General features: G+C 50.4%; 2 protein-coding genes across 2 annotated transcripts in view; both read right to left on the reverse strand.

The window, feature by feature from the left end:
• Positions 1–3584: 3584 nt before the first annotated feature.
• PPP1R15B (protein phosphatase 1 regulatory subunit 15B) lies at positions 3585–12531 on the reverse strand. The gene is made up of 2 exons (XM_004610171.2): positions 10295–12531; positions 3585–6180 (listed from the first exon to the last, which is right to left on the reverse strand). The coding sequence occupies exons 1-2, from the start codon at positions 12062–12064 to the stop codon at positions 5962–5964; spliced, it is 1989 nt and encodes a 662-aa protein (XP_004610228.2). The 5' UTR covers positions 12065–12531; the 3' UTR covers positions 3585–5961.
• Positions 12532–22074: 9543 nt separating this feature from the next.
• The window catches only part of PIK3C2B (phosphatidylinositol-4-phosphate 3-kinase catalytic subunit type 2 beta), a 75586-nt gene continuing 70483 nt past the window's right edge, over positions 22075–27177 (reverse strand). The window contains exons 30-33 of the mRNA XM_055144271.1: positions 27028–27109; positions 26702–26808; positions 24471–24599; positions 22075–23886 (exon numbers count right to left, since the gene is read on the reverse strand). Of these exons, the coding sequence (XP_055000246.1) occupies positions 23701–23886; positions 24471–24599; positions 26702–26808; positions 27028–27109 (504 nt within the window). The 3' untranslated portion in view covers positions 22075–23700. The remainder of the gene's footprint in view (positions 23887–24470; positions 24600–26701; positions 26809–27027; positions 27110–27177) is intronic.

Genomic DNA, 27177 nt, shown 5'->3' on the forward strand with positions numbered 1-27177 from the left:
TCATGGCTCTTTAATAAAAATTTCAAAAAAGAGAAAAAGGTGTCTGCCATAGAGGTAGGCTGGGGGACGGGAGGGCGGCAGGAGGGACACTAGGGGCACTGGTGGTCAGAAATGTACACTGGTGAAGGGACGGGTGCTGGAACTTGGCATAACAAATCCAACCATGAGCAACTTTATATCTCATGGTGACCTCACAGTGGATTCAATTAAAAAAAATTTTTTTTTAATCTATAGACTAAAGTGAGCATAGAGGCAGACAAGGAAAGCCAAGAAGTGCTAGCAAGATGAAGTGGGAATGCTCATCATTTCTCAGGGCAGAGGGAGAGCGGAGTTGGAAAATATGGCAGCCAGAGGTTTCTCAGATATCTGAGATCCAAACAGCTAGTTCTCCATGAAACTTATTTAAAAAATAATACAAATTAAAATTTAAAAAGGCAACCACTCCAGATGATAAAACAAAATTCGCCATTTCAAAATCTCTTTTGAGATTCCATCAGTGTTTTCTTCAGAATCAATGTAGAGGTACACTGAGAGATAATACAGCATTTTCCAATTACTGCCAGGAATAACTCCTGAGTATTCCTGTATTCAGAACCAGGAGTAATCCCTGAGCATTGCGAGGTGTGGCCCCCAAACCAAAAAATGTCTTAAAACTAAAGTACGTTGAGTAAAGTTTAACTCAAAGCAACAGAATCGTTTGATTAGCATCTCTTTTACACTGAACGTGCTTGGGATATTTTGTTTGGGGCTACACCTGCTGTACTCAGGTATCACTCTGGGTGGAGCTCTGGGGGCCAAACGGGATGCTGAGAATTGAACCCAGGTTTGGTGTGTGCAGGGCAAGTGCGCTACCTGCTATTCTATCTCTCAGGTCCATCCTTAGGATATTCTTTAAAGTTAACCCAGTAAAGATATGTATCAATCTAACAACTTGGTAGTTAAGTGTGCAAAAGGGAAATTTGTTTTGACAGATATTCTAACGGACACACAGCTCCACAACACTATTGTGCTGGGAAGGTTCCGGTATCCTTTTTGGTAAGGATCTATAAAACAGTAACAAGACTGGGCAATGTTGGCAAGGCACCCTAAGAATAGAATACAGAGAAGGGAAAGGTCAAAGAATACTTGAAATCACTCCAAACTTTCTTTCCTTAAGACCTCTACTTCCAAGGGCCAAGGAGAGGGCTCAAGGCATGAGCACATGCTTCGCATGTAGGAGGCCCAGGTTCAACCCAGAGCATTGGTGTGGAAAAACACTCTAGCTTTTTATCTTGGTTTCACTGTATCTCTGGGATATCCACGCCACCCTAGTCTGCCCTCGCTTTCCTGGTAAGATGAACTGAGTCTGCCAATGGAAAAACCCTGAGAAGACTTAAAACTGAACTAGTAAGGTGTACCCCACCTCCGCCCCGTGTTCTCCATCCCATTTGTAGAACGATGAGTGCTGGGGAACGTGCTCTGAGCGACATCCAAATCAGTCTCAGGAATGATTTGGTCTGTAAGCATCAGAACTGTCGTGCAGACATAGTTCAAAAACGTCAGAGCACATGCCTTGTAGGCATCAAGTCCCCAGGTTCATTCCTGACATCTGTCCCCTTCCCCAGCCCTGCTGGGTGTGACTTTATTTGCCCCCAGCACCACTGGACCCAAGCACTGAACTAAGTATTGCTGGGAGTGGCCCTCCAGGCCCCCTGAATACTACTTGGGAGGGTCCCCTAAAAATTCTACCAAAGAAAGCTCCGCTAAAATGTATTCACTGAAAGGATTCTAGGTCTTGCGATGTGAAATTTCGGGGTTAGAGAAATTTATCATATCTATTACATCTCCCTGTCATGCTGCCTTTTGTGTTCTGATGCCCTAAACTGGCACGAAGTTAAGTCTCACTGGAACAAATCTGGGATTAAAGTCTATTTATTTCACAAAGGACTTCACTAAACCCTCAACAACCTATCAAAAATTGCAAACATTTGTGTTATCAAATTAAATGGAGAAGTAACAAAATCTCGTCATAAACACAAAGTCTCCCTCAGCTCAAAAAGGCCAGCTGGGCTGCCTACTCATCCTTTAGACAAAGAGTATCTAAGCATGTTTACAAATGATGGGTGCTTTTATGAGAAAAATGTTAATTTCCACTTTCATTTCAAAAGGTCCAAAAATCACCAAATTCCAAAATCTACTAAGTATGAAAATTTGTTAAACATTTGCATTAAATTTAATATTAAAGTCGAAAAAGAGGTCTGGGGTGATAGTAGTGAGTAGTGCGCTTGTCTTGCATATGACTGACCCAAGTCTGATCCCTGGCATCTCATATGGTCCCCCGAGCACTGCCAGGAGTAGTTCCTAAATGCAGAGCCAGGAGAACCCCTGAGCACTGCTGGGTGTGACCCAAAAAGCAAAAATTAAATAAAAATAATTTATTAAAAAGTAGAAAAACATTGGGGCTGGAGCAATAGCACAGCGGGTAGGGCATTTCCCTTGCACGCGGCCAACCCGGGGGGTTCGATTTCCAGCATCCCATATGGTCCCCTGAGCACCGCCAGAGATAATTCCTGAGTGCAGAGCCAGGAGTAACCCCTGTACATAGCTGGGTGTGACCCAAAAAGCAAAAAAAAAAAAAAAGTAGAAAAACATTGCAATTTCTACAGGCTAGCAAGGTAGCCATAGCAATAAATGCTGAGGCGAATATGGCTATACCTTCCTAGAGAAAGACAGCCTAAAATGTTTAAATTGATGCCAAGATAATAATAAAAGTAAAATCGAAGGTTGTCATTTGTATTGAGTATTATGTCACTGAATGTTCATTTCTTTCCTTGGCGTTCTGAAATAATTCTTTAATTTTCTGTTAGTTAGATGAAAGGTCTGAACTATAAAGTTCTTATTCCTCAGCGCACTGATGGGCATTCCCACTGACATCTTTTTTCAGGGGAGTTTGTTTCTGATGTTGCTATTATGAGCCCACTAGGTGTGATCCCTGAGCACTGCCAGGTGTGGCTGCAAACACCCCCAACACCCACAACAATTGCCCCCACAATAAAGTAGAAAAGATTTCCTAACTACTACAAAAACATTAGGGTGAGCTCAGTATATAAATGTTCACTTTTTGTTTTTCCTGCCACATGTGGTAAGGCTGCATTCTTACTCCTGGCTGTGCACTCGGGGAGACTACTTGGGGTTCCAGAGATCAAACCCAGATCAGGTACGTGCAAGTTAAAGCACCCTGCCCACTGTACTATCTCTTCAGTCCACACCGTTTAATTTTTTTTTTTTGGTAGCAAATAGAAGTGGGTGCCTAGTGCCAATTCTAAATTCTAATTTTTTAATCTTAGAATTAAAAAATTCTAAGATTCTAAAATCTTAGATTCTTAGAATTTTTTATAATCTCAAAACCAAATTCTTTTCTATTACAAAATGTGTCTTACAATTTTCTTTCCTTACCAGTTCCTTCAATTAACTGAGACCCAATTTATAAACAATCTTTTCAAACTCCAAACTAGCCCAAAACTTACATTTACACTGACAGATGAAATATCTTGGAAATCCTGGAAATCCTTCTCAAATAATCCCAAAACCAATGTAAAGACTATGAGATATAAAGTTGAGTCAATATCACATAGCATTTAATTGTAAATATATTTATTACAATTTACAGATTAGTTAACAGTTATATATACAAATATAATTTTAGCTATAAAATTTCCACACTGGTAAATTAAATTACTGGATCTGTTGAAGCCATTTAAAAGTCTCCTGTCTCTAATGTCACCTTTCTTAAATTATAAAAAAATAACATTTGATTCAAGTTAAAGATGAATAGGTGCTGTTAGTACATTTCAACACCAAGAAAGGCAACTTTACTTGTCTGCACAAAGCTTTCACATGCTACATTGATTCTTAAAGCACCATTTTAAGACTTTACATGTATAAACAGTGAAAATTTTCAAGAACGTGGCTGTTTAACTTTGGTCTAACAACTAAAATCGGAATCAAACTCAAGAGTTTTCTTTTTCTCCTTCAGTCCACCTTAAAAATGGTCCCTTCTGTCCTGCCCACTGGAGTATTGTCATTTCTTTTAAATTGAAGTCTTGGCCTGGAATTAATCATTTCATGGTGGGGTTGAAACCCTCAGAGAACAGTTTCTCAAAACCCAACGAAGGCAAAGATATTCCATAATTTTCACATAAGGTGAGATGCTAGATTTCAGCAAGAAAACACGTCTAGATTTCTAAAATAAAATGCAGTTACTTCCGTTGCGTCTTGAGAAAGCATATATACTTTCTAAACACTTTTGTTAAGGCCACTTTTTCCAACTGATACAGGTGGTGCTTATAACTACCCAGCTTGAGCGGGAAATTTGATTCAGCAGTAGAGCACAAGCCTTGAATATGAGGCGTCCCTGGGTACAATCCCCTACAATGAACCTCAGCCCCCAGCCCTGCCCTGACAATCTACCCCGCGGTCAGGGTGTTAAACCAAGACTCTAAATGCATTCCCTGTGATTACCCAAAGTGGAGGTGCACCAAACACGGTGGGTAAGGGCTCTGCACAAATCTGACCATCTTTTATGATACTCACTCTCAGTGTGTTCATGGATGAATCTCTATCAACACTGGAGGCAGTTCTTAAAAGCAAAACAGACAAATAAAATAATGACCAGGTAGACTGTAAACTGAGGTAGTAATTCTGCAAGCACTCCAATGAAAAATTCATTCACACACTGAAATCAGTTAAAAGATCACCTATTCTACTCATGTTTCTATTACCTGTGCAGTAAAAATAGAGCATTTTGAAACTGGTTAACATGTCTTCAACTTAACAGAGAACATCAATAATAGAAACTAATTTAATAAACCAAGCACAACTAGTCACTGCAAAACATTCAATTCACAAGTAATCTTGGGTTAAGATATTAAGATTTACAGTTATTAAACCTATAATTCTATCTTCTCCTGAAAGTATAAGCCTTACTATTCCTTCTCTCATTAAAATAGAACACAATAAGCTTGGATATTGACTATTCTGCTTATTTCAAACTGGAAAATTCCAAACTGTCCATTTCCAAGATTACAATGTCACCTTGACAGGTACTTAAAAGTGACAGTGCCAAGAAATGATTGAGTAACACTGGTCTTCTGTGGAGAGCATACAACAAAACAAAATTGCTGAGATGTCTCACATTATCTTTTTATATATTCTAGGATTTTTAATTTAAAAAATAAAAGCTTATGATGCAATTGTTACTTTCTGGAGTCTTTTACATTATTTCTATCTGTCCAAAGATACAAAGAATCATTCAACTGGGAACTACAATAACATTTACAGAACCCTTTCCAGAGAGCAATTTAAGAGACTACAGACTAAAATTTGGCAGAAAGATGCAGCTTTTCCAAAGTTGTTACACATGCAGATCCTGTGTATTTCCAGTCCTTGGAAAACGGTAATCTCTAATCAAGCATACCACGTACATTTTCAACCAGTCATTTTTAGAGGAAAAAAAGGTGACACAATGTGCTTTCAGTTAGTAAAAATCACCGAACTTCTTTTTAAAAAAGGTGAAGAAACCATGAAGTCCATTAATTTCAGAATGATACTGGGGAAGAATAGCCCAAAGTCTTCACACATAAATTAGAATTAGAAACGGGCTCTGAACTCTATAAATATCATTTCCAAAGAAAAAAGAAGTTTTCAAAGTGCAAAATTACACCTTAAAAGGTCCTCTTTCACCACAGCAAATAAATGGCATTCAAAAACAGATCCATCCAAGGGAAGATGAGAAATCACACCCTTTCACCCTTTGTTATCAAGGGCTGGCTTCAGACCTAGGTGTGAGAGGGACGTAACAAAGAGCTATGAAGCTAGGTCTCTGGACCTTCTTTTAAAAAGTCAGAGAAGAGCTGCCAATTGTTTTTTAAAGACACCTCTAAAGAGGCAGAGCAAGTGAGGGCCAGAGGCTATCAAATCGCCTCAACATTGCTTGAAAACAAGTCCGTGAAAGCATGTGTCCTGAAGTCTATTAAATATTTTTTCTCTGTGCTCAAATGTCAAGCAATATCCAATAGCAAGTTCTGTTTCCTGAATTCGTTTCTGGAACCTGCATCCGTCCCTGGCAAATTCTTCCCACGGTCCTTTGCGATCCTCATCACCACTAATGTAATACTCAGTAACTTCGTCAAGGAAGGTTACCTGGAAAGACAAAGACAAACGCCAATCACTCTCTCGAATCTCAGGATCATTATTAACATCAACCATTTTGCCAATTTCACAATGTCAACTACCTTACTCCCAACTACAGCAAACTTTCTATAAAAAGGGAGGGCCACAGATGCAGCTCAGTGGTAGAGTTCATGTATAACAGGTGAGGCCCTGGAAGGGAGAAACAAAGAGGGAGAGGAAGGAAGGAAATTAAGGCTGAGTAGATGGCACTGGACACGGAGGTGGGCAGGCAGATGCCACCTTACCTTCCCACGTGTGCACACAGAACCATCTCCACCTGCCATTCTGCTGTTCCCCTTTAATCCTCTTGGCTTTGATGATATTAGAAAATGAATTCGATGGGGAAATGATTTTTCCATTACTGATCCTTACCTTTATTTCTTAAAGAAAAATTCTATGATATGCTTCTCCAAAATGACAATGTTTCTGAACAAGCATTTCAGAGATAATAACCCTGAAGTCAATTCTTCTCACTAAAATATCAAAGCTTTGGGGCCAGAGATATAGTACAGTAGGTAGGACACTTGCCTTGCACACAGTCAACCTAAGTCTGATCCCTAAGTGCAGAGACAGAAATAAACCGTGAGCACCCTAGGTGTGTGGCTCTAAATTCAAAAATTAAATTAAAAAACAAAACCGCAACTACACCTTCACTTATTTCTGCCTTTTCCCTCTCCTGTGGTGCTGGAGAGGAAACCCAGAAAACCAGATTTGATCAAAGCTATATCCCTAACCCCTGATTTGATTTTTTTTAATTCACTTTTCAGGGCTGGAGAGATAGTACAGTGGGTAGGGGGTTTGCCTTGTACGTGGTGACCCAAGTTTGATCCTCAGCATCCCATATGGTTCCCCAAGCACCACCAGGAGTAATTCCTGGTGCAGAGCCTGGGGTAACCCCTGAGCATCACTGAGTGCAGCCCCCAAACAAAACACCACCCCCAAAAGATCATTTTTTAGTTCTTCTCAATTTCTGAACATAAATTCTTGTAATTTTTAAAAAGATAATTAAAATGAGAAAACTAAGCACTCAACAAAATCCATCAAAATTAATACTTTTAAGACCATTTTAGACACTTTGTAGTTAAGATAAAAACTCTTTGGCATAAAGAATGGAAAAAGAGGGGCTGGAGTGATAGCATAGCGGGTAGGGCGTTTGCCTTGCATGTGGCCGACCTGGGTTCGATTCCCAGCATCCCATATGGTCCCCTGACCCTGAGCACCACCAGGAGTAATTCCTGAGTGCATGAGCCAGGAGTAACCCCTGTGCATTGCCGGGTGAGACCCAAAAAGCAAAAAAAAAAAGTGGAAAAAGAGAGGGGAAGAGCTGGGGAGGGACATTTGCTGGTGATGGAAAGGGGTATTGGGAACACTACATGTGCTATCATTAACAACACTGTAAACCACCAAGCCAAAAATTTAAATGAACATTTTGGCTCGGGATGTGCCTCTCTACTCAGCAACAGAGTACTTGTCTTGCATATTAGGACCTGGGTTTAATCCTGGCATCTCCAAAAAAATATTCTTCCTCATGTTATCACTATATATACATGTATATATATATATATATATAAAATCACTATATATACATGAAATGATGACTGTGACCACATGTAATAAGTTCCTTTAATCCGTATTTAATTTCTAATACGAAAGTTTTATCCTAAGATATCAGACTCCAAAGGTAAATTCTTGCTTTAATGTGTGTTCAAAGGTTACATCAGCTAATCCCATTGGGGCTGTCTACTTTCATTCCCTTTACATCAGGCCAAGGAATGCCCCTGAGGACAATTAGTAGATATGTAACTCCTTACTAGATATTGCATTCTAATGTTACTCACTCACTGTATCACTAAAACAAATAACAACAAGTACTCATATGCTGTTTCCCTATGCCAGGTTCTTTTCAAAGAGCTTCTCTCAAGTCATTTACTCTGCCTACATACTCCCCACACAGACACGGAAGAGCAGCAGAGGGTAACTGACCCTCTGATGATCAGGACCCAGAGGCCGGCTCTACAGCAGGGCCATGTCATGCCATGCCATGCGCATTTTAATCTCCCACATTCTAAGAATCAGGCACCACCCATTTCCCCACATACCTCAAGAAAGGCTACCAAACAAGCTTCCCATGTTCTGGGTTGTTTGTTTTTTTTGGGGCCCCGCAGGCCGTACTCACTCAGGATCAGTCCTGGTGGGCTCGGGGCACCATTTGGGGTGGCAGGGACGGAACCTGGGTCAGGTGTATGTGAAGCAAGCAAACCACCTGCTGTGCTATATTGCTCAGATCCCCTTCCCATATTTTAGACAATTTCTGAATAAATATTATTTCTAGTTCACAGTCAAGAACCCCACATTTACTTCACTTGTCTCCTTACTCAAGAAACAAGCTAAATACTGTGATTCTTGGTGGTGGAATATGTGCACTGGTGAAGGGATGGGTGTTTGAGCATTGTATAACTGAGACTTAAATCTGAAAACTTTGTAACTTTCCACATGGTGACTCAATAAAAAAACTTAAAAAAAAAAAAAAAAGAAACAAGCTAAAAGGCGACATGAAACTGGCCTAAGGGCCCTGAAAGGGAGGTAATGAATAGTTTCCTCAGCTAGCTCAGTGAAATTACGTAATAACCCACGCAACAGATGTCCTGCCCAGTATTATTCCCACCAGATAGGAGAGCAGAGGTAGGAGGCCACGCTCCTTCCCAGGTCCAGCTGTCAGGCCGCCTGGCACCCCTTGCTCCTCCTCAACAGGTCATTCTCAAAGACCCCTTAAATGCTCTTAACAGGACTTACTCTGAATCGACAGGTAAGACCACCAACGTTTGAGACATTTTCTACTCCCTGACCAGTGTCCAAGCGTAAAGCCAGCAAACCCGGAACCAATAGTCTGGCTCTGTCCCGAGGTTAACAATAATCCCCCACTCACGCCTCTCTCCAAGGAGACAATTAGAGAGAAACCCAGTGTGCTTGGGGGGATTCTCTCCAATCAATAACTTTTGGGGGTCTTATGTTTTTGTTTGGGCACACTCAGGGATACTCAGGGCTTACTCCTGGGGTGCTCAGGAGTCCATATGGGATGGCCGGATCAAACCCAGGCCGGCCATGTGCAAAGCAAGCAAGCAAACATCTCACCCGCTGTTCTCTCTCTGGCCCCCAATTGATAACTTGTGTCAAATAAACAGGAGATAAAAATAAAAAAGCAATTTGAAAGACTCCCAGGTAAGGTTAACTTGACAGCGTGTTTAAAGAATCACACACTTCAAGGAGGTTTAAAGCAAGGGAGTAAAAAAACCAAACACCATCACTTTACAGAGGATCTTGGACTTCCCGGCAGCATCCCCCTTCCCCTCCAACAACGGAGTCTTACTCTACAACCCCCCCCCCACACACACACACACACAATTTAACTGGAGACAGAGTGCAGCAGGTAGAGCACTTGCCTTGTACTCAACTGACCAGGGTTCGATCCTTGGCATTCCATATGGATACCAGTATCCCATAAGATGTCATAAAGTTCTTAATACAGGGCTGGAGAGATAGCAGAGCAGGGTAAAGTGCTTGCCTGGCATGCAACCATCCAGGCTGATCCCAGGCATCCCATAAGGTCCCCCAAGCACTGCCAGGAATATGGCCAGATGTGGCCCAAAAACAAACAAACAAACAAAAGATTCTAAAGACAAAAACCAAAGATAAATCTGACTTGCTAGTGTGGGGTAACGAACACCAACAAAATATTAAAAGTGTCTGCAAATGACATAACCATTTACTACCGTTTTTAAATTCTGCTGCTGTAACAGGGCCGCCCCAACTCTAGAACTGGGCACACACAGGCTTAATTTTCCTGCTCCCTAAAAGTGCGAAAGGTCAGGGCCAACTTGTAGAGCAGCAGCAGTCTGGGGCCGCCCCCTCCCCCACATGCAAACAGCACTTCCCTTCTAACACCGTCTACCCTGCGGTGGCAGGTTTATGACCTGGTCAGAAACACCTGGGGCCCGGGGGCACCCACTACCCCCCTAGCAACCGAGGCTGTAGCTAGCTAAGCACCCCGTCCCACTACCGGAAGGGTTGAAGGCAACGGACCGACCTTTTTCCTCCGGACCGGCGAGTGTCCTTGTCGGAGAACAGACTGTCCCAGGCCGGCACACTCGCCCTCTGGGCTCCCGACCAGCTGCACCTTGCAGGACAGGACCGTGCGTCGCTCAGAAACGGCCACGAAGGACGCGGGGCCCCCGTCCGAGCCCCCGAAGCCTTTCCAGCTCTTCCCCGCCGTCTGAAAGGGCGCCTTGAAGTTGAAGAGGTTATAGGGGTCGTCGGAGCGGCAGAAGGAGTTCCAGAGCCGCAGGCTCTCGGCCTCGTCGGCGCTCGCCTCGCTGTCGTCCCCGCCGGCCCCCGGGCCCCCGTGCGGGTCCGCGGGCTGCCCGGGAACGGGGCCGGGGCCGGGGCCGGGCCGGGCGTGGGTCCGCAGCGCCGCGGTGAAGTTGCGGGGGTCGTACGGGTCGCCGCTGTGGAAGGAGTCCCAGAGCTGGAGGCCGGACTCCGGGTCCGCCTCGGACAAGGAGCAGTCGCTGTCACTGTCGCTGTTACTGTCGCTGTTGCTGTTGCTGTCGAAGCCGTCGTCCTCGGACCAGTCCTCGCTGCCGTCCGACTCGGAGCCGGCGTCCGCGTCGGCCGAGGTGCCCCCCAGGATGTAGTCGATGAGCGGGTTGCTGCACGCGGGCCGGGCGGCCACGCGGGGCTCGTCGGCCTGGCCCGGGGGGGCAGCGCCCTCGGCCATGGGTGGCGCGCCCGCAGGCCACGTTGCCCACGGGCCCGGCTTGCCCGCGGCCGGCGGCGGCGGCGGCGGCGCTTCAGTCAACAGCGGGGCGCGGGCGGGTGCCAGCGCGGTTCCGGGAGCGGCTCCGGCCGCGGGGCTCTGGCCTTCGCGCTTCAGGTCCACGCGGAGCAGGCCGTGCTCCTCCTCCAGGCTGTGGTAGCCATGGTCCTGCTCGGGCGTGGGCAGCGCGGGCGGCGCGGGCGGCCGGCTGGCCTGCTGCAGGAACTCCAGCCGTTTCATGCGCAGGTGCTGGATCTCGGGCAGGCCCTCCCGGGTGGGCGGCGGGCATGCCGGGGCGCTGGCGGCCGCCCGCGCCGGCTCCGGGGGCGCGCGGCTGCTGCTGCTGCTGCTGCTGCTGCAGGCCGGGCCGAGCGGCTGCCAGGGGCCGCGCTCGCCGCCCAGATAGCGCGGGCCGCCGCGCGCCAGGCTGTCCAGATAGGCCGGGCTCAGCAAATAGGAGACGACGCTGACGCGGGGCGGCCAGGCGGGCGGGGAGCCAGGGCCCCGCTCGGCGAGCAGACGGGTCAGGAGCTCCACGGAGCCCCAGAGCCGCGGCTCCAGGAGAAACGCGGGCGCCGCGGGGGCCCGCGCCGGGCACGGCGCCTTCAGCTCCAAGTCGAGGTGCGGGGCCCGGTACGGCCAGGGCATCCCCTGCTCCAGCCAGTCCAGGCCGCAGTCCAGGGCGCAGGCGGGGGCGGCGGCGGCGGCGGCGGCGGCGGCGGCGTCACGGCGCCGCGTCTTGGGCGCAGACGGCGCGGCCGGCTCGGCCCGCGCCCGCAGCCCCCGCCGGGCGCCGGAGCCGCCGGCCAGGTCCAGCCAGCGCGCGGGCAGGAGGCCGCCGAGCAGCTGCGTCCAGAGCAGCAGGCGCTGCAGCAGGCCGGGCAGCGGCGCCAGCAGCTGGCCGAGCCGCCGCAGCCACGCGCGGCCCGGGGCCTCGGGCTGCGGGGCGGCGGGCGCGGGCGGCGCGGGGCGGCGGCGCAGGAAGCGGGGCAGCCCCCAGCTGGCCCCGGGGCGCGCCCGCGGGCCGGCTCCGGGCTCCATGCGGGCGGGCGGGCGGGCGGGCGGGTCTGCGCGACAGCAACGGCGACGGCGGCAGCGGGCGGGACGCGGCGCGGGGCGGCCTAGACCGCCTGGACGTGGCCTCGCCGCGGGGTCGGGGCCCGCGGCCGGTCCCAGAAGCGCCACAGAGGGGAGCGGCTCCGGCCGCGGGCGGCGGGCCCTGCTGAGCAGCGGCAGGCGGCGGCGTCCATGGCGGCGGCGAGGACGGGCCGCGGGGGCAGCCCTAGTCCGTGCGGGGCCGGGCCACCATCGGCGGCGTCCCTCCCGCGGCGACTTCCCGGCACTGACTGGGCCCCGCGACCCCGGAAGGGCTGGGCGGCCGGGCGCGCGCCTCAGGAGGGCAGAGCCCAAAATGGCCGCGGGACGGCCCGCGGACGAGGCGGAAGGCGGCGGCCCAGGCCAGCAGCAGCAGCAGCAGCAGCAGCCGCCGCGCGCCGCCGAACGTCACCCGCGGCCCAGCGGGAGCGCGCGCACTTCCGGGCGGCGACTGATTGGCCGCGCCCCGGGCCCCGCCCCCGCCGGCCGCCGCGCGCCCCCGGTTGCATCAGCCCGCCCGGGCTGTGCGCGTGCGCACTGCCCCGCCGCCGGGGCTCGGGGAGGCCGCCCCGCCCTCGGATACCCTGGAGCCCTTTTAACGGCCTAATACGCCCCCCCCAGAGGGCACACCTCTCGCTAGCGTGCAGCGGCCGCCCGGGTAGTACTGTCGAGCGCTGAGTCCCTCACCTACCCTCAGCTCTTGGCTTAATAGGAAGAGGGGGATCGCTGATTGCCACCCGGTTGCAGGGCGTAAAAAGAATCCTCCAGGGAGTCAGGAGTGAAACATTTCAGCGGAGGGAGACTCATTCTTAGGTGTCAATCAACCGTCAGGCGTCCCTGCCCGCTTTGCCTTTCGGACTTGCAAATCGCTGTTTCTCCTTGCAAAAGCCTTTCAGCGTCCAACCCACAAACCGCCTGGAGTAGGGGAACCTGTGTTTCTCACGTTACACTGACCCCGTCAGTGGGGCAAAGCCGAGTCCCAGGAGGAAGGAACCGACTTGTTCCCTGTGCACGGGTCGGGTTTGAAATGTGAGCCCGGGAACTGCAGGATGCAACTCCCAAAGAAGGGAGCACAGACCATTATCCCCCGAAATAATTGGTAATTTTAGTGGCTAGATTTGACTCTCTCGTGAGTTAGGTCTTACTTCGTTTATTTCTGCCAAAGGGCCAGAGCCAGAAATAAGCTCTGTTCTGCTAAAACTTTTTTTTCTTCTTTTTGAGTCACACCCAGCAATGCACAGGGGTCACTCCTGGCTCATGCACTCAGGAATCACCCCTGGCGTTGCTCGGGGGACCATATGGGACGCTGGGATTTGAACCTGGGCGTGGGCCGCGTGCGAGACAAACGCCCTTCCCGCTGTGCTATCACTCCAGCCCCTCTGCTAAAACTTTTTATCGCTATTCTCTTTTTTTGCTTTTCTTTCTTTCTTAAATTGTATTTAGGTTTTGGGGCCACACCCATCCATAATCAGGGGTTACTCCTGGTTCTGCACTCAAGAATCACTCCTGGTGGTGCTTACTATTAGTCTCCAAGTAAGCAAATTAAGTGATTGAAGCCACTGTCGCCACGGCCCCTTTCTTGTAAAGTGAAGCTAGTTCTCCTTGAAAGGGTTGATGAGAGATCAGTTTCAGGTAGAGAATAGGGAAATAACATTCCCTCGTAAACACTCAGGGTTACTCTTGGGTCTGCACTCAGGAATTAATCCAGGCAGTGCTCAGGGTAACATACGGGATACCAGGGTTCGAACCCAGGTCTGTCACATGCAAGGCAAGCACCTTACCCCCTGCCTGTCGCTGCGGCCCCAACACTGGGGCTTCTTTCATCCTGTTTCTAGGCCAAGCTAGCCCTCACCTCCCCTGCTCTACACCTATCCATGCTTGGTGAGGTTCAGCTCAGATAGCAGCCCCTTTGCCAAGTCTGGCTGACCTTGGCAATCAGAATTATGACAACGGTCGTACCCCATTAGAGAACTTAGCACACTGTCGTGTAAATTCCTGTAAGTGTCACCCTGCTGCTCCAGCTCCAGGGCTGAACCTAGCACAGGTGGTTCCCAAAGCATGATCTAAGGAGCCTATCTTAACCTTTTAGGTAGAAGGTATGTTCATTCTTTTTCCACTGGGGGTTGGAGGTGGTGAGAGTGGAGAGGGGGCAGTTGGATGACATCAGGAGTGATTTGTGCTCAGAAGTGATCCCTGGCAGTGTTTGGGGACCCACATGTGGTGCTGGGGATCCACATTGTATAAGGCAAACACCTTACACTAGCCGTACAGGCCCCTCACTATTTTCATATAATATTATGCTGTTGTTGTGAGACTTGTTACTGTTTTGTTTTTGGTTTTTGTTTTTTGCTTTTTTTGGGTCACACCCGGCGATGCACAGGGGTTACTCTTGGCTCTGCACTCAGGAATTACCCCTGGCGGTGCTCAGGGGATCATATGGGATTCTGGGAATCGAACCTGGGTTGGCCGAATGCGAGGCAAACACCCTACCCGCTGTGCAATTGCTCCAGCCCCTTGTTACTGTTTCTGGCATAGCGAATACGCCACGGGTAGTTTGCCAGGCTCTGCCGTGAGGGCGAGATACTCTCAGTAGCTTGCCGGGTTCTCCGAGAGGGGTGAGGAATCAAATCAGATCGGCTGCATGCAAGGGCTGCGTGCAGCCCTACCCGATTCGAACATTTCTAGTGCCCACTCGAGCAAATCGATGAGCAACGGGATGACAGTGATACAGTGATACAGTGATTATGCTGTTGTTTTCTGGTTTTTTTGCAAGTGGATATTGAACTACACTCAGTGGTCCTCAAGGCTCAGAGGTCATTCCTGGTGGTGCTCAGGGCACCAACTTGGTGCCAAGTATGGGAGAGGCGTCCGCTGCATGCAAGGCAGATACCTTAACTCCTGTGCTCTATCTTCGACTCTGTTATTTCCTTTTAAATTCTCATACCCAAAACATAATGACCACACCATCAAAACTTAATTACCTGCCAGTTTACAAATCTAGAATGAAAAATAAATGGTCATATTTTTAAAATTTACTTAGAACTTCATGCTAGGACAAGAGATCTAACTTAATGGGCTAACTTCATGCTTTGCATGCAAAAGGCCCGTGTTTGATACCTGATTTACTGCCAGGAGTGACAAATAGGCCAGAAGTAGCTCCTGAGTACTGCAGGGTATGATTCCCTTGAAAAAAAATACAGCCTTATTCTGTATTCATTTAATGAAAACCTGACTCTAAATCATTTAACTTGGTTGCTTGTGGTTTCTGCTCTATCTTAATTTTACATTCTGAAGATATTTAAACTTCAGGAGAATAGCCAATTCACTTCGAATTTAGGTTTCTGTGGTGCTATTTTTAATAATATTGTATTATTACAATATTTGAAAATCAATAGATCTTCATGTTATAATATTGATAATACTTGTCACCTATTGTGTTTATGTCAACCTATGATAATTTAAATCTTTAACAGCAGAAATACAAATTTAAAATTAGATTTTAAAAACTTATCTTTAGAGCGTACTGTGGAATTATCTAGGGGGTGAGGTATGTGACTTAGCAGCACATTGAATGCAAAAGCAGGTGTGAAACTTATAACTTTTTTCTTTTCTTTTTTTCTTTTCTTTCTTTCTTTCTTTTTTTTCAGTCTCAGGCATCAAACCTTACAGGGGCAAGCTACATCCCTAGTCCAAAATTCTGTCCTCTATTAAGGATATTTGGAAGAAAATCTAAAATGCCATTCTCATTAATAATCACTTTGCTTTGAAAATTAAGCTTTCATTTAAAAATTAGCATTTAATGCTTTATTCATTTAAAAAATATTTTTATCTTTTGTTTTGGGTGGGCTGGAGCGATAGCACAGCGGGTAGGGCATTTGCCTTGCATGCGGCCAACCTGGGTTTGATTCCTCCGTCCCTCTCAGAGAGCCCGGCAAGCTACCAAGAGTATCCCGCCCGCATGGCAGAGTCTTACAAGCTACCCGATATGCCAAAAACAGTAACAACAAGTTTCACAATGGAGATGTTACTGGTGCCCAATCGAGCAAATCGATGAACAAAGGGACAACAGTACTACTACTAGTACGGTATTGTTTTGGGTTTTTGGCCACACCCAGTAGTGCATGGGCTTCCGCCTGGCTCTCTCCTCAGGGATCACTCCTGAAGGTGCTCAGGAGACCATATGAAATGCCAGGATTGAACCCGGGTCCGTCCTGTGCAAGGAAAGAGATAAGGCTCCTTACTCCCCTATCTCTCCGGCCCACTATGTAAACAGAAGTTCTTTAGGGGACTCAGTAACTTTTTTTTTTTTTGGTGCGGGAGATGCTAGCGACCAAACCTCGGACCTTACCTTACACATGCAAGGCCTGAACTCTCCCACCTCACCCTATCCCCAGCCCCCACCCCCCACCCCCACTAATTTTAAGACTGAAAAGGTAGGGGGAAAGAGCTAGTTTGTAGGGTCAGAGTGACAGTACAGTTGGTAGGGCACTTGCCTTGCACGAGGCAAACCCAGGTTTGGTTCCTGACACCCCATATGGGTACCAGACCCTGCCAGAGGTGACCCCTGCACAAAGAAGTAAGCAAACCCTGTGCACAGCCAGGTATTACCCCCAAAACAGACAGAAACTTTGAGAGCTAGCTCACAGGGGTGGAGTGCATCCTGGGAAGGACCTAGTGCCAATGAAAGTGGTACCTAAGACCAGATCTGGAAGCCATTGGCTTAGCTGTGCTGAGCCGTACCTGTCTGTCGAGTAATAATACTTTCATAGCAATTTCCAATGCCCAAGTCACTCACATTCCATTCCTTTGTCTCTTGTTTTTCACATTTTATTTTGTTATTTTTGTCAGGTGCCCCTGAAAAAGATGTCTGCAACTTTTTTTTTTTTTTTTTGCATCACACCCAGCATTGCACAGGAGTTACTCCTGGCTCATGCACTCAGGAATTACTCCTGGCGATGCTCAGGGGACCATATGGGGTGCTGGGAATCGAACCCGGGTCAGCTGCATGCAAGGCAAACACCCTACCCACTGTGCTGTCACTCCAGGCCCTGTCTGCAACTCTTTTTTGTTTGTTTGGGGCCACATCTATCAGTGCTCAGGAGTTATTCCTGGCTCTGCACTCAGAAATCATCCCTGTCAGTGTTCAGGGGACCATATGGGATGCTGGAAATCAAACCCAGGTCGGCCGTGTACAAGGCAAATGCCCTTCCCATTGTACTGTCTCTCCAGCCCCAACATGTCTGCAATTTCTGACTGCACCTTTTTTTTTTCCTATCCTGTCATGAGAGCCATAACTTTTCTTTTCTTTCCCTTACCTAGGAGTTTCTCGGAGGGGGCGTTTGGGGGGGGGGGCGGAAATAAACACAAGCATGAAGTATTGGCAGGCTCTAAGAATATGTGACTTTGCCCTGGATCTCAACTATTGAATAAAGTGGGGCCCGGCTCCCGGGGCCTGCTATCAGCTGGAGGACAGAAGGAGGGTGGCTCTGTGTGCAGAGATAGCAGCTTGCGCGGGCGGGCACGGCAACTCCTGGAACTGTTCACTGCAACTGCAGAAAACCATCTACACCTCCATTACGTTTTTTAAAAAAGATGGTCCCAGGGGATCGGAGCAATAGTATAATGGTAGGGTGCTTGCCTTGCATGCAGACCAGCCTGGGTTTATTTATTTATTTATTTATTTATTTTTGGGTCACACCCAGCAATGCACAGGGGTCACTCCTGGCTCCTGCACTCAGGAATCACCCCTGGCGTTGCTCAGAGGACCATATGGGATGCTGGGATTTGAACTTGGGTCGGCCGCGTGCAAGGCAAACGCCCTACCCACTGTGCTATCGCTCCAGCCCCACCAGCCTGGGTTTAATCCCTGGTACCACATATGGATGGGCCCTGAGCCCTGCAAGGAGTGAGCCCTGAGTGCAGAGCCAAGAGTAAGCCCTGAGCACCAGCAGGTGTGGCCCCCAAGACAGAAATAAAAAGACATGGGGCTGGAGTGATAGCGCAGCGGGTAAGGTGTTTGCCTTGCATGCGGCCGACCCGGGTTCGATTCCCAGCATCCCATATGATCCCCTGAGCACCGCCAGGAGTAATTCCTGAGTGCAGAGCCAGGAGTAACCCCTGTGAATCCCCGGGTGTGACCCCCAAAAGAAAAAAATAATAAAGAAAAAAATAAAATAAAAAGATAGAGATGATCCTAGGCCTCAAGTAATGAATAGTTTGACTTCAATTTTCCGAGTCCGTACTACCTCCCAAATTATAATATTTCCAAGTACCCCACTCCTGTCTTTGCAATTTTTAACTTATTGTTCAGTTACTTATTTACCAGCCCCTCAGGGACCTCCAAATCATTTCAACACCATTTCTTGTGTTTGCCTCCCTTTGCTTCCCTCCTTACCAACCATGAGTCCTAGAAGCCAGTGTGAAAACTAACCCCTAGCCAAGACTCTTCGTTTTCCCATCTTCCTCTACTGCAGCATTCTTCTCCAGCAAAATTTTGACCTAGTTAAACCTAATGACTCACTTTTTCTGAACTTATACCTTCATAGTTGTAAAGAGAGAGGATAGGAGCCAGGAGGGCTCAGTGAGAGAACACGTGCCTCACCTGCAGGAAAGCAAGAAGCCCTAATGGGATCCCCTTGACCATGGACTCAGAAGGGACGGCTAATGCTAAGGCCCCATCTCATCAAACCAGGGGCTTAGCTTAACTTTTTTTTTTTTAGAAATTTATTTGTTGGGGCCACTGGCAGTGCTCAGGAATTACTCCTGGGCTCAAGAATCACTCCCGGTGAGCTTCGGGGACCATATGGGATTCGGGGATTGAACCCAGGTTGGCATACAAGGCAAACCTCCTCCCCACTGTACTCATCTCCAGACCCTATACCTTGTTAGTTGTTCGTCCCACCGCTGTCAGGAGCACACATTTAAACAGCCCAGGATGCCAGCTAACCCCCAGGGAATTGGCCTTGCCTGATGTAATGTGTTCTTCCTTTGCCCTCCTGCCATCCTCCTGTCTACACAGCCTTCTATTCTGTACAACCCTCCCCTAGGTGCTAATGGGCTGCTGTTCAATTCGCTCATCTTGTCATGAAGCCAATTAGACCTTCAAATTTACGGCAACGAAGTCTTTTTAGAGCACGAAGACTGTGAAATTCCTAGACCTCGGCCCTCTAAATTTCTGCAGCACTACAGCAGAATTTCTGCGATGAGTCTCCACAGCAACTCAGATGTGTAGAAGCAGACTTTGGAATTCAGCTCAAACCTCACCCTCACCAGTGCTCCTGTATATCCACTGTCCCTGGCCTGTCATGGCTCTAAATTTAGGACATTTTTCTTTTTTTTTTGGTTTTTGGGCCACACCTGGTAGTACTCAGGGTTTACTGGGGGCTCTGCACTCAGGAATCACCCCTCGTAGGGCTTGGGGAACATATATGATGTCAGGGATTGAACCCAGGTCAGCTATGTGCGAGACTAGTGCCCTGCCCACTGTACTATCGCTCCAGCCCCCCAGATTACTTCATTTTTGCTGTTTCTCTCTGAACTCAGAAACGGGGCCTCCTGGGCCTCTTCTGTTTCTCTTCTCCCTGGGGACCCCCACTCTCTTCCCCAGCCCTCAACACCCCACTCCCTCAGGGTGGTTCACATTTCTATCCCAATTTGACCAAGAAATTTTCTTAAATCAGACTCTTGCCAGATTCAAGTTCCAACTTTTAAAGGGCCCCCTGGGACTTGTCCAGAAGTTAGTAAACCCGACCCACTTATAGAAACCCCACAGGTCCTGTGCCCTACCCTTACAACCCCCTTGGAGGCACCCCCTAAAATGGCTCAGCATGAGACGTGGCTCCACTCCGAGTTGTGAAAACTACCCGGTGAGATGCTCGAGCACACGTCACATCATCTCGCTCCTCCAGCCGGGCCACAGCTCTGGTCTGCCCTAGTAGTTCAGGGGCATCACAGAGCTTGTTTGCTCTCTCAGAGATGGGCCTAGAGGGGGCTGGAGCAGTAGCACAGTGGGCAGGGTGCTTACCTTGCACACAGCAGACCCAGGTTTGATCCCAAGCATCCCATATGGTTCCCCGAACACCACCAGGAATGGGAGTGCAGAACCAGGAGTAACTCCTGAGTATTACTGGTTATGGCTACTCCCACCACCCCCCCCCACCAAAAAAATAAAATAAAAATAATAATAATAAAGAAAAGAAACGGGCCTGGATTAGTAGGTAGCAAACGTCTTATATGCAGAGGATGTAATCTTAGAGCCCCTCAGCCCACTAAGGGGCAGAGTGCCTAAGTCATACCAGTAGGGTCAGTAGGGGGCAGTGGAGAGCAAACTCTTAATGGGATAATGAAGAACAGGGAAGAATACCACCAGGTGTAGGGTAGCTGAGATAGAGAAGGGAACACCTAGTAGAGGATGTTGGAAGGACCTACTCGGGTCAAAAGATGCGTGCTAAGGGGCTGGAGCGATAGCACAGCAGGTAGGGCGTTTGCCTTGCACTCAGCCAACCCAGGTTCGAATCCCAGCATCCCACAGGGTCCCTGAGCACCGCCAGAAGTAATTCCTGCATGCAGAGCCAGGAGTAACCCCTGTGCATCACTGGGTGTGACCCAAGAAGAAAAAAAAGAGAACGATGCATGACGAAAGTAGGCTATAGACCAAACATAATGGCCACTCAATACCTCTATTGCAAACTACAACACCCAAAAGGAGAGAGGAAAAGGGAATGCCCTGCCACAGAGGCAGGGTGGGGTGGTGGTGGGGGTTGGGGTGGGGGTGGTGGGAGGGATACTGGGATCATTGGTGGAGGAGAATGGGCACTGGTGGAAGGATGTAAATGATCACTGTATGACTGAAATGCAAACATGAAAGTTCATAAGTTTGTAATGTACCTCATGGTAATTCACTAATAAAGAATTAAAAAAATATACCATCAGGTGTATAAAAGTCATGTTCCTGGACTTTTACGTAACCTTGACCTCCTTCCAACTTTCCAATGTCCCCCTCCTAGAGTACTTGATCTCCTAGTCTCATGCCATGGGCCCCCATTTATGTGTGTGTTTTTAACCTGTGGCCCCTAGGAATATCCTGAGGGCCCCCAGTTGAGAAAAGCTGTAAAAAAGCACTCTAAAAACCACAATATTAACCAATTAAAAGAGTCCCGTTAATTACTACCTAGGAGGAGAAGTGGCTTGAGTCAAATAAACCTGCATTCATTCAATAGCAGGATCCAAGGGTCGGGGAAATGACAAGGTTTCAGGCACTTGCCTTGAATGCAGCTGACCCTGGCTCAATCTGGGACACTGCATGGTTGTGGGAGCAACCCCAGAGCACTGCTGGGCATAACCCAACCCCCGCCCCCGCCCCCGCCCCAGACAAATTCCAGATCCATTGCTGTGTGTCCTTAGGCAAGTAAGTACCTTACCTCTCTGAGTTTCAGTTGCTTCCTCTATAGAATGAGAATAATACCCACTTGATCAGCACAGTACATATCTAAGGCAGCTTGTAAAATCACAACTATCTTTTTAAATCTTCTACATGGAGATATTTTAACCTGAACATCTAGATATTGCCTTACCACTGGAGTGACAGCAGAACAGGTAGGGCACTTGCCTTGCACGTAGCTGACCCGGGTTCAATCCCTAGCATCCCATATGTTACCTGAGCAACTGCCAGAAGTAATTCCTGAGTGCAAAGCCTGCAGTAAGTCCTGAGCACCACTGGGTGTGACCCCTGCCCACCAAAAAAGTCCAAGAGAGCCAAAGAGATAATACAGCGGGGGACGGTTTGCCTTCCATGTGGCCAGCCCAGGTTCAACCCCCAGCACCCCATATGGTCCCGCCAGAATTGATTCCTGAATGCAGAGCCAGGAATAAACTCCTGAGCACCACAGTGTGGCCCAAAAGCCAAATGAATAAATAAATGAATAAATAGTGCCTGATCTTGAAAAAAAATAGCACCGTCTTTCTCAAATGTCATTTATTAGAAAATACAATTCCAGAGAAAGTAGGAGACGGAGGGTATGGGAGTAGGTGCAGTACATGGATTTTGACTGGGCACGCAGAGGGGCAGGATAAAGTGAGCCCCAGGCAAAAAAAAAAAACAAACCCAGAGCCCATCCCTGGTCCGTTCGTCAGCAGTCAGCGGGGGCTTTCACTCTGGAGGAAACTATTTTTTCTTTTCTCCAGCTATGGAATGAGTCGGCGGCGGAAGTGGGACCCGCTGAGCTGGCGAGGGCGCCACGCCAGGTGAGGGTGGCTGGTTCTGAGTCGTCCGCTTTCACCACCCGCCGGGTCTGGTTTACACACTCGTGTCAAATCCCAAGTCTCTTCCTCACTTTTCAGAGAAGACCACTTTGGAGTGACGGGCACTGCAGATGCACCCAGTTGGGAATGAAGCGTATGAAGACGAGTCTCACCCTCCCAGCTCAGCTCCGGGGTGGGGGTGGGGTCACAGGTGGCTCCCATCCAGCGTCCTCGAGGCCAAAGGAAACCCCCGGAAAAGGGCTCGACTCCCACACGTGTCCTCCCCTTCCTGGCAGGGCCTCCCTTTGGCTCCGGACTGACGAGGTTTCTGGCCCCATGGAAAGGGGGAGCTGCTTTCTCGAAAGTGGGACGGAGAGGGAGTCGGGGAGACAGCAGCACAAAAGGAGTGTGGGCACCGCAGGAATTGCCCAGCTGGCGGCCACACTGGCTTCAGCCACTCACTCAAGGCCCGTCGCAAGGCCTCGAGATGCCCTTGAGTGAAAGGGAGGCTCGGGGGAGGAGGCAGAGATAAGGGAGGCCCCGTGAGGTCTTCGCGGGGCCTGGTAGGGCTGGCTGAACGGCGGGGAGAAGCCAGCGAAGCAGAAGACAGAAGAACACGCCCGCCGAGGGTCCCGTCCAGAAACGGGGGTCTCCGAGGAGCCAGGCGGGGCCCTTCCTCACACACGTCGCTCTCCTTTGGAGGCAAAATCCACGGTGCCCCCCCGCCGGCACTGCGCATCCTCCCACGCTCCCCCTGCCCTTCGAGGGGGGGTGTCCAAGCGAGAACCCACCGGGCCTCTCTCCCACATTTCCCACAGATAGAAAAACCCAACCCGAACCACACAGGCCCCGGGCCCACGGGGAAGACCGGTCGGAACCCTGATCCCCCAGCCCCCAGCCTCCCGCTCCTGCCTTCGGGGGCATAATTAGTCCCCGCTCACGAGGCGTCCTGAACAGTGAGGACAACACGACTATTTCATTTTTTAAAAATAAAAATAAAGATGTGTCCCCCTCCCTCCCCGCCCGCTGCCTGCTACTCCATACCGCCCTCCCCCCTCACACCCCAAACCAGAGGCTGCCCCCTTGACACAAGGTAAACTTAAAACGTCGCTGCGACCTCACAGCCTCCCTTGTGGCTGCTCATCGCAGCCAACCCAGGTTCCGTGTTGTGGCGGTGACAGCGGAGACCGCCTCTCGCTGGCCGTCCCACGCCGAAGACCCCCCCTTCCTCTGGCGGCGGCAGGGCCCTGGCCCTTCAAGCAGGGCAGGACGGCCCTGCAGGGCGCGGCCACTCCCCCAGCTCCACCACCAGCCTGGATGCCCAGGCCAGGGCTGTCGGGGGCTCACGGGGTCTCATGACTGCGAGACCCCAGCGCGAACCAGCCGGTCTTCTGGGCCAGGTCGAGCTCGCGCAGCCGGATGCGCACCTCGCCGAGGAGGATGTTCTCCCAGAACCCTTGCTCGCTCAGCACGCTCAGCTGCAGCTCCCGCTGCTGCAGGTCGCCCTGCGGGATTCCGTCGTACACCAGCTGCGAAGGAGACGGGCAGTGAGAGAGAGAGAGAGAGAGAGAGAGAGAGAGAGAGGGAGAACCCGGAGAAGCAAGCCCAGGGCCAGGGAGCAGGCAGAAGGCGCGTGGTGGCGCTGGGTTTCGAGTGGCCCAGGCCCAGCCTACTGCACCTTCCCCTGCAGCGAGTGAGGGACTTGGCTCCCTGCTCAGAGTTCAAGCCTCTGCACGCTTTTTATGGGGGCCACGGCTGCTCATAACCAGAGCCGGCCGGGTCCAGGCCACACCCCAGCTCTGCAGCCCTACCCCAAAGGGCAGTAAGTGCTTCGCACCCAGGTTCAGACCATCTTTCAGGCTCAAGAAGCCAGACGGTCCTCAGCCGGGCCCTGTGCTGCACAGTGAGCACTGACAGAGGGCTGTGGAGGCCCCGGGTTCCGTCCCCGGCACCACACGTCCTTTCCCACCAGCAGCGCTGGGTGCAGGGCAAAAAGGGGCCAGAGGGAAAAAAGAAAAAGTAGCCACCGATCGCGGTGGTGTGGCCACATTCTGATACGATTTGATGTCCCACAAAACGGGCAGAGTCTGCTGCCAGTCCCAGCACCACATACCATCTCATTGTAGGTGGGGTTGCAGGTCTTCCGGGCCACCTTGGTTTTCTTCTTGGTGGTTTTCTGAGGGTCCGGAAGGAGGTAAATCTTCACATAGGGGTCAGGGTCATTCCCGTCCTGGAGCGGTTGCTACAAAGGGTGGGGAGGGGGAGAAGATTGGGTTGGAGTGAGGGGACAGTGGCACTTGCCTTGCAAGGATCCTTGACATCCCACGGGGCCCTCTGTGCTCCGTCAAGAGTAATTCCCGAGTGCAGAGCTAGGAATAATCTCTGAGCATCACCGAGTGTGGCCCCCAAAGCAAAACAAAACAAACCCCCCAAAAAATGAAGACGTGCATTCTCTTTCTCCCCGTTCCTTGCCATTCCTCTCATTTCTCACAGGGCACCTTTAATTTACTGCCTGCTTCCAGCTTCTCCTCATTCTGACAGAACCGTCTCCTGTGGCCATCAGGCTGCTCGGCCTAGTTCCCAGAAAACTCCCCCGAGCTTAGGAAGGCTCAGTGCAGGCCAAAGCTGTGTCTCGTCAGAATGAACCATCACATGCCAGGGTCTCCCTGTCATTCCAAACCTTCCATCTCTGCTGTCGTTTGACCCGGTAACCCCAGAGAGGCAGAGATGTGAGTCAGAGGGAGGAGGCGCTTCCTCGAGCTTGGCCCATGAGTCACTCACCCAGGCTGACCCTTTGGAGACGGACCTTGGATCTGATCTGAACTTAGCCCCGATCTCACTGAGGGAAGCAGCCACCGTCCAGACCACAGGCCCTGATCTGTGGGTCCACGTGGTCTTCTCCTGGGTCACGACCCCTGTACCCCACTCCCGTACCTCACTGTGCTCCTCCCACTTCAGGGACATGACTAGTCCTCCACACCCTTCCCCGTGCTCCCCAAACAGGCTCCTGACTCAGGGTTCAGGGGGTGACTTGCTCCCTGGGTCTGGAATGAGCTTCCACAGGTTACCACATGGCACCTCACAGCTTTGCTTCAACACCCCCCAGCGAGGCTACCCCTGACCTCTCAGTGTAGACTCGCCACCAGCACCCTCCGCAGTAGCTCTGTCCTCTCTCACCAGAGTTCTGCCTCGGCCCTGCTGCTTTCCGTACCTCCCTGTCCTCCTCTTCCTGCGGGCATGTAAGCTACCAGGGGCAGGAACTCGTACCCAGACCTGCTGCGTCAGTGCCCAGTGCAAAGTGAACAGAGACGAATCTCTGTTGAACGGATGAAGGAGCGACTGATCCGAGTGTAAGAACTTCTTTCTTTCTTTCTTCCTTTCTTTTTTTTTTTTGCTTTTTGGGTCACACCTGGCGATGCACAGGGGTCACTCCTGGTTCTGCACTCAGGAATTACCCCTGGCGGTGCTCAGGGGACCATATGGGATGCTGGGAATCGAACCCGGGTTGGCCGCAGTGCAAGGCAAATGCCCTACCTGCTGTGCTATTGCTCCAGCCCCGTAAGAACTTCTTTCTAGCGTTCACACTTCATCCTGCCGTACACCCACGGCCCAATCCCGCCCATTGTAGGGATTCAACAGAACTTCTCTTCTGGGCCAGGGAAGTGGCTCAAAGAGCCGGAGCACCTGCTCTGCAAATGGGGGCCTGGCACTACAGGGTGTCCCCCAGCACTGCCGGGAGTGGCTCAAAATCAAGCCGGCAAAAAAGTTTCTCTTCCCCTTTTGTTCCCATTGCTCTGGGCTCATACCCCAAATGTCTGTGCTCCAAGCATGTCACGTGGCTGCCCTGCCTTAACCCCCATCATGATTAACACCATGATGCATGGCATAGGTGTTACACATCCCACAAGCATTAGCTCTCGGAGTGCCCAAGAGGCGGGTACTAACTTTTTTTTTTTTTTTTTTTGCTTTTTGGGTCACACCCAGCTATGCTCAGGGGTTACTCCTGGCTCATGCACTCAGGAATTACTCCTGGTGGTGCTTGGGGGACCATATGGGATGCCGGGGATCGAACCCGGGTCGGCCACGTGCAAGGCAAACGCCCTACCCGCTCTGTGCTATCGCTCCGGCCCCGCGGGTACTAACATTTTGATGCCTCATTTTGATGAGGCTGAGAAATCTGGCTAGTGTTGCCCAAGACCAGTGAGGGGAAGGAGCTGGGTCCGCTGCTGCCTGGACCCATCACAGAACCAGGACAGTGGCGGCCTCCTTGGTCGCTCTCCAGGAGGGCCCAGCAGAACAGTCCCAGAAGAGAGACGAAGACTCGCAGGACGGGGCCTCACTCACCAGGTCCCGGATGTGCATCACCATGATGAAGAGCTTGTTGTTTTTGTAGGAGATGGACAGCTTCACCTCCCCTCCCACCTTCCCAACAGGACGGGCCCACATGCCATCTGTGGGGAACAAAGGACACCAAGAAAGGTCACCAGGCTGGCCCCCTCCCCACCTGACACCCCGTCCCCGATCCGCCCCCAGCAGCACGTTCTGATCAGGGTCCTCCAGGGGAAATGTGCAGACTGTAGGGGGAGCTGGGGACCTTGCGCTCAGTGGCGAAACCAGCGGCCCTGCGGGTCCCCAGAGGTGGGCAGGACTGACCCAAGGAGGCCCCGTACCTGAGGACTTGGGAGCGGGGCTGGTGCCTGCGGCCTTGTCATCTCGCGGCAGGGTGTGGAAGAAGGTGTACACCAGGTCACACTGGAACGGAATCGGAGAGAGCCATTCCTTGGTCAGACAGACGCGGCCCATGGGGGAGGGCAGGGGCA

Source organism: Sorex araneus, chromosome 7 (assembly GCF_027595985.1).
Source record: "Sorex araneus isolate mSorAra2 chromosome 7, mSorAra2.pri, whole genome shotgun sequence".
In the NCBI taxonomy this organism is placed as follows: Eukaryota; Metazoa; Chordata; class Mammalia; order Eulipotyphla; family Soricidae; genus Sorex; species Sorex araneus.

Coding starts and splice junctions, on each gene's coding strand:
- PPP1R15B (XM_004610171.2), bottom strand. CDS start 12,064: ATGGAGCCCGGAGCCGGCCCGCGGGCGCGCCCCGGGGCCAGCTGGGGG. Junction 6,181..10,294: donor CGCCGGTCCGGAGGAAAAAG/GTCGGTCCGTTG, acceptor TTGTCTTTCCAG/GTAACCTTCCTTGACGAAGT.